Consider the following 9,370-nt stretch of genomic DNA (forward strand, 5'->3'; position numbering starts at 1 on the left):
ATGCATATGTGTAAGACAAATATCCATATTTAAAACTTCATAAACTGTTGTACTTGCATTTACTAAAGAGTAGCATTCCAGAGGATTATGTAGGACATAAGCAAACATGGAAGTGACGAACGTGGAATGAGAGAGCAAAACAAAACACCGGTCACAAATTGGAAGTACAAAACGAGGATTTGTAAAGAAAAATTTGAGAGGATTTCAACATAAGCCAAGAGGAGACTGCTTTTCCTTTGCTTGAAACAAAACTTGGTTCTCACGAGACTAGCATATTCTCACCAGCGCTTACGCTACGCCTACATCCTACGTCGTCTGCTGGAACAACACTCTCTCATGAATGCGTGTAAAACAGTTAGCAGTAGCTAGAGATTACAGGTTATAAATCACTTTGTTTCAGGAGGCTTGTATTAACCCCTTGGAGCCGAGTGGAGCACTTTTTATGTTGGATTTATGCACTTTATTTTGCTTCAAAATCTTGACCACTTTTCACGGCCATTATAAAGCTTGGAAGATCCAGGACATTTTTTTATATAACTTAGATTGTATTCATCTAAAAGAAGAAAGTCATATACACCAAGGATGACTTGATGGTTAGTAAATCGTGGTAATTTAGGGTGAAATATCCCTTTAACAAACTTTCAGAATTTCAGAACTTACGGAGAGTTTTACATACACAGCATACTTCAAAGCCCAGGCTAATACATCAGTCCTTATACACTGGCTTGAGGAACTTTATCTGTAAGATCTTGTATGTCACTCCAGATAGCATGTTTACGCTGTAATATATCCTGGTGTGTTTCTCATACAGTGAAAGGCCAAATGTCAAATCTGACTTTCTGTGTCACATGTAGATGTAAACTTTCTCAAGAGAGAGATTGTCAGTACTGATGAGAGAGCATACACAGAAGTGCATGGTGGTGTGTGTCAAGGTGTTGAGAAATCATTACTCACTGCTGTCTGGGATCGTTTGGTTGTCCCAGTCCCAAGCCTCCACGATCAGAGTGTACGCTCGCTATAGGAGATAGAGAGAAAGAGCTGGTTAGCTAATATACACAGACATATAGGTCTCCACAGTCAAAGTCTATGCTGAAGACAAACACAAAATATCAATAAAATACCACACAAAAAAACAATGGCACAAGAAGCACAGACATAAAAAAAACATCATATTAGTTTACCGACAGAGTCAAAATAAAAGAAAGACTCTTATTACATAATGTTCAAAAGTTTGGGGTCAGTAAGATTTCTTTAATGTTTATGAATGAAGTATCTTATGCTCACTAAGGCTACATTTATTTGATTTAAAATATTGTAAAAACAGAAATAGTATTCCAATTTAAAATAAAGGCTTTTTTATTTGAATAATGGCTTTCTAATTTACTATTTTCAGCAGTCATTACTCCAGTCTTCAGTGTCAAATGGTCCTTCAGAAATCATTCTAATATGCTGATTTGCTACTCAAGAAGCATTTCTTAAAATTATCAATGTTGAAAACAACAATGCTTAATGAGTGGAAACTGTCATATTTTTTCAGGATTCTTTGATGAATAGAATTTTATTTGAAATAGATTTTTTTAACATTATGAATGTCTGTACTGTCACTTTGATCAATTTAATGCATCCTTGCTGACAACAAGTAATAATAATATATTGAAGAAAAAAATCTTACTGACCCTAAACTTTTGAACAGTAGTGTTATATTGAGACAATATAAGGAGGAGAATAAAAGAAAGTATAACACTTGGTATGCCGGCTATTTGGAACTCATGCGTTTCAAATAAAACAACAAAACTTCCTTTCTGAAAGAGTTTTTCACATTAATCTCACAAAACCATTTAGAAGGGCATCTGGGGACATCCTTGAAGAAAAAAATCTTATTCATGAAGTATAATATCTAGGGATTTTTTTTTCAATTACTATTATTTTGTTGCCATTATTAAACAATGGAAATCTATTTAATGTCCTCATATTAATAACGTGTGTATATGTGTGTGTGCCTTTTTAACAGGATGCAAGTCATAACAGCAATGTGAATAACCTGGTTCCCACGGTCTGGTGACTGATTAGCTGGGTTATAAACCAGATGAATAATGAGATGGTGCAAGGATGTTTGTAGGAGCGTGTATCAGGTCACTTCTGCAGTCAACAATTCATAAATGATTGCGTGATGCTTATGCATGCACTTTTTCACACAGACACGTGCTTCAATAGTGTTCTTTAGTTTGTTTATTTCATGGGAAAATGGTTTGCTACGTCAAGTCAAGTAACAGCATGGGCAGAATGACTTCAAAAGGTTCAAAAGGTTTCTGAACCAGCAGTACTTCACAGTGAGTGAGGTGAACTGACTGTAAGATGGGAGAGGTCATGTTTTTCACTCAAATGTATAGTTTTAAATGTTTTAATTTAATATCGTTTTCAAATTTGCTATAAAATTCAGTTAAGTTTTTATTTGTTTCATTAATATTTTTGTTAGTTTTAGTTTAGTTTTTATTTTGTGAACACATTTTTATTTAGTTTTTATATAGTTTAGTTTAGTTTTTCTTTTTAGTTTCTCCTTTGTAGAATCCGCCGGCCACACCGTTCTCAAGCCCGCCCGCCGCTGCTCACTCAAGCTGGCCTCCGCTCACTCTAGCCCGCCGTGTGTTTCGTTGTGAAAGCGAAACTACTTTGTTTGGCCTTCCAAAAAAGAGGACACGACCAGAAATCAGTGGTTAAGTTGTATTTACAACACTGTTCCAGAACACTTCAACCCAAATATTCAGATGTGTGCAGCGCATTTTATGGAGGACTGTTTCCTGATCCTGGAAGAGTAGACTACAATGCCAGCTGTTCTGACTCACAGACTGTAAGTACGTTTTTTATATTTAAAGAATTTGTCACTGATGATTCAAACGCGAGGTTTGAGCAGTGTAGAGTAGCACTTGTTGTTTGTCATTTCTCCGATCACAAATGCAGACATGGTTTTATGTTTACGGGGCGCGATGCAACGCAACGCGTAAGAAGACAGTATAAGTCATTATAATCCATAATTATTTCCCCACTGGATGCAACAAATGCCTCGTTTATAAGGGGTTTTAATGTTTTTGTCTCGTCGCTCCGGCCTGACAGGGCATCACAGTATGGTAAGGGGCGAGACATTTCCGTCACACGCTTGAGGTATTCGGCCAATCACAACGCACTGGATAGTTGGCCAATCAGAGCAGCCAATCAGAGCACGCCTCGCTTTTCAGACTGATGAGCTTTATAAAAAACGATGCATTTCAGAAAGGCGGGGCATAGAGGAGAAACAATAATGTACAGTATGTGGAAATTAATGTGTTTTTTTAACCTTAAACCGCATAAACACATTTCATTACACCAAATACACAAAATAAAGTTCTTTTTAGCAACATCACATGACCCCTTTAAAGAAAGCAGGATGGGGTGAAAGGAGGACAGGAACAAACTGAAAATAAAGAAATAAATAGAAAGAGTAGAGCAGATCAAATAAAGTTTGAACATTTAGTTAGGCCCTCATAACTGTAAAGTTACATAAGTTGTAAAGAATGAAGGAGTCAGGTTTGTCTGTCACTAGCATCCCTCTCTCTTTTAGTAAAACTTTTAACGGGAATCAATATTCCTTGCATCTTGGCAGGTCTACATATATATGCGATTTAAAACAGAGACAGAAATGACAGCAAAGATACAGTCATTTAAGTGTCCTGACCCATATCTCAAAACAGCCAGATACACTGACTGCTTTAGAAAGAGCTAATGTTATCTTTGGTAAAGATATATTGCTATTGTATATTTCTGTTTGGTTTGTAAGAAGATCTCTTTTCTTAACTGTGTATTCAGAGTTTAGATTTAAGTCTTGATATCTTTATGGAACAGACTGTATTCATTCATTCATTTATTCTCATTTTATTTTATTTTATCTTATTTTAGTGTTTTATTTTATTTCATTTTATTTTTAATTCTTGTCCTAAGTAAGGCTTATCTTACTTAGTATTTTTGTCTTGTTTCTAGTCAAAATATCAAAAAATTAATAAATCAAGATACTTTTACTAGATAAGCCAAGTGACTTAAGGAAAAACTAAATTAAGTGCATTTTGCTTAAAACAAGTAAAATTATCTGCCAGTGGGTTAAGTAATATGCTCTTGTTTTAAGAATATTTTACTTACCCCACTGGCAGATAATTTTACTTGTTTTAAGCAAAATGCACTTAATTTAGTTTTTTCCCCCTGGAAACAAGACTAAATATCTTAAGTCACTTGGCTTATCTAGTAAAAGTATCTTGATTTAAGAATTTTTAGATATTTTGACTAGAAACAAGACAAAAATACTAAGTAAGATAAGCCATTTTTTGCAGTGTAATAATTGCGGTGTGTGTGTGTGTGCTCAGTGGGATGGGATTTTTATCCAAAAACAAAGGATGGTATGCTGGAAGCATATCAAAGATCTCACAGCTGTAGGACGTCAGACACAGCAGGACTTATAAGGCTCATAAACATCACCTTCTGTAAACTGCGTTCCTCCCCTGGCACACCCGATTCACAAAGAAACTATGGACAACAGCAGATGTAAGTGTCTTGACAGATTTCAGATTAGTTGATGTTCAGCTAAATAACACTGATGATGCACCGAGTCCAGTGATGCAAGCAATTGTGTTTCCAACAGTATATTGTCTACCATCATTTCCATTCATTAAACATACACATGCTGCAGAAAACATTATGGGAGGATTATTCACATTAGCAAGTGTTTGTTTTTGTTGTTTGCCAGTGCCAAAAATAACTATTAAACATCCCAGCAGGAGGATTTCCTTCCTACTATGGGCTGTCTTCACCAGTACTAACACAAGACTGCAAATATCTCTCCCTTCAGACTTCAACAGAGTTACAGCAGGGAAGAATCTTCAGAAGTTCACCAGCTGAATGTGAAACCAGTTTCTCAAATGACTCACCTGCAAAGCTGTTTAAACAGCACTTATGAATCTATTCGCAGGCAGGTGACCAGATAACAGTTCTGAGACACAGTCTAGACCAGGGAGCCTCAAATCTGGCCCACGAGATCCACTTTCCTGCAGAGTTTAGCTCTAACCCTAATCAAACACACCTGAGCATGCTAATCAATGCCTTCAGGATCATTAGAAAATCACAGGTAGCTGAGTTTGATCAGGGTTGGAGCTAAACTCTGCAGCGCATTGGCCCTCCAGGGCAAGATTTGAGGAACCCTGGTCTAGACCTAACTAAACTCAAAAAGTAGAATTTGCACCTGTGAAACCGACATTAAACCATGTTATATGGTGCATGGAAAAACACAGATGTTCTTATGCATACCAGAAACAACAGAAAATCAACAACTATGGGTATGATGATAGATAGACAGACAGACAGACAGATAGATAGACAGAAAGACAGATAGATAGACAGATAGATAGACAGATAGACAGACAGATAGATAGATAGACAGATAGATAGATAGATAGATAGATAGATAGATAGATAGATAGATAGATAGATAGATAGATTAGATAGATAGATAGATAGATAGATAGATAGATAGATAGATAGATTCAGAATGGATGAAGATCAACACTGAAGAAAAATACTGAAGAACCATCTCAGAGATTTGGAAATAATCATGCACAGTCCCAAAGCGTCTCATTAGTGTACATGATTTTATCTTCAATTGAGCAATTACTGTGTGTTTAAAAACAAAGCCACTTTAAAAGACATGTGTACATAACAGAAGAACACAGGCAGCTCTCACCACAGCGCTACTGTTATCACCACGTCCAAACAAGACTCAAACACAGTGATTCAGCGTTTTCACTACTTACAAAACATATTTACCAGGGTTAAGAAAACAACAACAAACTCACACTGAGGTAAGCGCTGTGTGGTTTGAGTTAAATGTTTTACCCACAGTAATGTGCCTTGCGTTATCTTACAAACTATCTGTTCTGGTCTATTTAGCGACAATGCTGCTATCTGAAACATGATCGTGAAGACAACTCCCACTGCCTCTCTTTCTCTTCTCTATCTCTCTGATTGTGATATCACTCCATGAGCAAGCCAGCTCTAGTCAAGAACTCTGTCTTGTGTAAATCGTGCCTTTCTTAAAAAAATGCAATCTCATTTTTGCCCAAAACAGAATTCCTGTGAGCTCATGCGACTGTTGCCCTTCACTAATGACCATATATTAACATTCTTTCACTAAGAAAAATTGGCTAACATGCTCAGAGTTGATTTGCTGAGAAAGTGGCATGTTCATGAATTATTTCTTACTACAGTAACATCAATTTTAGCAACTATTTTGTTGTAAATGTTGTAGACTCACTGCTGAAAAAGATAAGAAACTTAAACCAGCCTTGTCAGGTGGCTGGTTTTTGCCACTTTTCAGCTAGACCAACATTAGATAGATAGATAGATAGATAGATAGATAGATAGATAGATAGATAGATAGATAGATAGATAGATAGATAGATAGATATGTTGGTTGGGTATTTAAAAGACATTTAAAAACACTATATAAGGCTTTTAAAGTTAGATAAAGATATATATCAGAGATAGATAGACCGATAGATAGATGTCTATTGATCGTCTTCCTTCTAAACTCCACAATACATGGACTTCTTGCAGCCACGTCCGCAAGCCATGAAGTAAAACACACTACGTCCTATAAATACGACACCATCAGTTAAACGTGTAACTGTACACTCCGCGCGCGCGAGAGACACGCACCAGCCGCCGCTCGCGCAGCCAAACGCGCGCCGTAACCGGAGATGCTCTACTCATCATCTCTACGATTAACGCCAGTGACCACCGTGACACCGAGCTCTCCTCTTTCCACCGAGTCAAACATTTGCTTTGCAATGAGTGTTTAAAGCGTAGGTTACCAGTTGGTGTTGTTAAGACAAAGTATAGCTGTATGTTCACTTGTGCGTCTTGACCATCTGCTGGAAACAAGTTTTGGAACAAGGTGGTTTCTAGCTGGTCTAGACTGATTGTTAGCTGGTATAAGCTAACAGACCATATTGGACAGACAAACCAATCTTAAAGTCGTCAGGCTGGCTTAAAGTGGAAATATCACCCAGTTTGGATAGCCTTATACTTAATAATAAGACCAGATATCATTTCCACAGATTCCACCTTAAGCTGGATAATATGTGATAGGCTATAGCAAGAAATTCTTAACATAAGCGGGGCTTTGATTTGATACTCCCCAAATGCCACATGGGCATATAATGTGTTTTCAATTGTAAAGCTAGTATAGGAAAAGCTCTATGGTTACGATAAACACATTTATACTGTACAAAATGTACAACCTTAAGTTTAGCTACTTGTTTTCTTATTCTTTTTTTAAAGTAAAATCAAAGTTACAACTAGCAGTGTTAAGTTTTGACACCCTTAAGAAAATTCGAGTTCAAACTCATAAAATCGAGCAGACATTTTTTTCACAGTGTCAATAGCCTATATAGAAAATGCTCACAAAAAGGGTTTGTTTGTTGTTGAAGGGCTGATGAAAGAGGGTATCGGTGAACACCTACCGGCCAGGCGAACTGAAAGGGGATGATAACGGTCCCGAGGTCATTGGCCTTGCTTGGGTTTCCATTGAATCCTTTCAACTGAAACGTATTCCCTCCGACCACGCTCGAGCTTCCAGTGCCGTACGTACATAAGCCAGACGTGGTGACCTCCACTTGGTATTCCTTTAGACACACTCTCAAGTACGTGTCACATTCGTCCTGATCGCACAAACCGTTTTGCGCGCTCCGTGCGCCGTCACAGCAGTTTCCATTCGCGAGCTCACCCCTGTCATTCTCCACGCTGATCAACTGGATCTCCAAATAACCCGACGACCGGCACGCCTAAAAATAACATTAACAGCAGTTAAAAGATGAAATGCAAACAGTTTGGCTTTGTAAGACTGCACAGAATAATTTGTCTTTCTCCCATTAAAATACAAGACAGAACATGCAGCAGAACACAATATAGCGGATACTGACTTACATTTGTGTTAAAGGAGTGATCTCATGGTTATACACAGGTATTGCAAACATACCAATCCAGTGCACTCGCAGCAAATATGAATAAACATGTTTGTGCAATAATGAAATATAGCTACACTTCACTGTATGATTAATGTAGGCAATGCTTAAAGTTTCGATGTAGGTGCATTACAGTGCACGCGGACTGGTTTTAAAACGCCTTTAAAGTTTAAGGATCACATGATTCCACTGACAGCAGGATAATTCTATTAGGACAAGAATCCCAAAATCTAATTTGACAAAAATGAATGATTTTGAGTTCAGTGTAAATCGGTTGTTTAATCTATGACTTTACAACTAGTGAAGAAAAAGGTGGACTTAAAAAGGCATAAGGAAGTTTAACTCACCTCAGTCCAAAACGTCAAAATTAAGAAACAAGCTCCAAAATAGTTATGCATGACTCCTATGAAGTTAATACGACATGATTAAAAAAAGAAAACACATATATGCATCATTATCCACAAAAATCCAGCCATTCAAAGTGATTCCTTTCTCCGCAAGACCTCCAGAAGATGAAATGAAAGTCACACACATACATCCACTCGCTCCTCCAGCGCGCTGCTCTCACAGTTAACTACTAGCCGTCTGAACGGGCTTGATTGACAGTTCAATACACCAGTGACAAGCCATCAGTTGTAGTAGAACGTCTGCGTCAGCCAATCGCATAGTCAGAGGGCGGGGCCTTCCTATAAACGATAGATCTGACAGGCTTGTTGACTTAGTTTGTAGAGTAAAGGAAAAAGATTTGAAAACGACAACAAAAACTGTTATTACATAAAAAATGTAATCTTTCACAACAGGAATAATTTTCGATTCTAAAATTTTTAACAATTGAATGGTTTTATAATTACTGCTAGAAGTATGTTGACATTCTGTAAACGATTATTACACACTTTATTATTACACACAAGTTTTTTGTTGTTGTTTTTTTGGGGTAGCATTTTGCCCTGTTTGTACTCTTTCACAATCCAAATCTACACTCATGTCAAGGCACGGGTGAATGATTGTGGCTAACAGATACAGAGCGCCCTCTAGTGTATTATTATGAATAAGGTACAGTATTATTAGGTTTCCTCCTGAAAACTTCAATAAAAAAGACTGTCATTCACTCTTTGGCCTTATCTAGTCCTGGCTTTTTGCATGCTTTTTAAATTGTATTTATTTATTTATTTTTAGTTGTTGTTGATGGTTTTAGTTCAACATAATCCAAAAAGGGTTCTTTTTGAAAATTCCCTGATAAATAGGCTACATCCTGCTTTTTGTTAATTCTTCTGTGTCTGTCTTTACTCTCGCTCTCTCATTCATTAGGAAATGGGTGACGCCATAGTCCT

The 9,370-nt window shown here is 37.1% G+C and overlaps 1 protein-coding gene across 2 annotated transcripts; it reads right to left on the bottom strand.

Annotated features, from left to right (window-relative positions):
* Positions 1 to 927: 927 nt before the first annotated feature.
* LOC107588711 (protein jagged-2-like) lies at positions 928 to 8,606 on the bottom strand. 2 transcript variants are annotated; one of them, XM_016276924.1, is made up of 4 exons: positions 8,576 to 8,606; positions 8,387 to 8,442; positions 7,539 to 7,859; positions 928 to 1,015 (listed from the first exon to the last, which is right to left on the bottom strand). In XM_016276924.1, the coding sequence occupies exons 2-4, from the start codon at positions 8,435 to 8,437 to the stop codon at positions 947 to 949; spliced, it is 441 nt and encodes a 146-aa protein (XP_016132410.1). In that variant the 5' UTR covers positions 8,438 to 8,442; positions 8,576 to 8,606; the 3' UTR covers positions 928 to 946. The 2 variants fall into 2 exon arrangements, with proteins under 2 accessions (XP_016132410.1, XP_016132409.1); XM_016276923.1 differs by lacking the exon at positions 8,576 to 8,606 and having other exon boundaries at positions 8,387 to 8,573.
* Between the last annotated feature and the right edge of the window lie 764 nt (positions 8,607 to 9,370).

Source organism: Sinocyclocheilus grahami, unplaced genomic scaffold (genome assembly GCF_001515645.1).
Source record: "Sinocyclocheilus grahami isolate Dianchi unplaced genomic scaffold, SAMN03320097.WGS_v1.1 scaffold106.1, whole genome shotgun sequence".
In the NCBI taxonomy this organism is placed as follows: domain Eukaryota; kingdom Metazoa; phylum Chordata; class Actinopteri; order Cypriniformes; family Cyprinidae; genus Sinocyclocheilus; species Sinocyclocheilus grahami.

Bases quoted from the DNA above. Each gene is read 5' to 3' on its own strand.
- LOC107588711 (XM_016276924.1), bottom strand. From the start codon at position 8,437: ATGCATAACTATTTTGGAGCTTGTTTCTTAATTTTGACGTTTTGGACT. The intron at 7,860-8,386 runs GTGAGTTAAACT...TGTTATTTTTAG, and splicing joins TTTTGACGTTTTGGACTGAG to GCGTGCCGGTCGTCGGGTTA. The intron at 1,016-7,538 runs GTAGGTGTTCAC...TATCTCCTATAG, and splicing joins CCTTTCAGTTCGCCTGGCCG to CGAGCGTACACTCTGATCGT.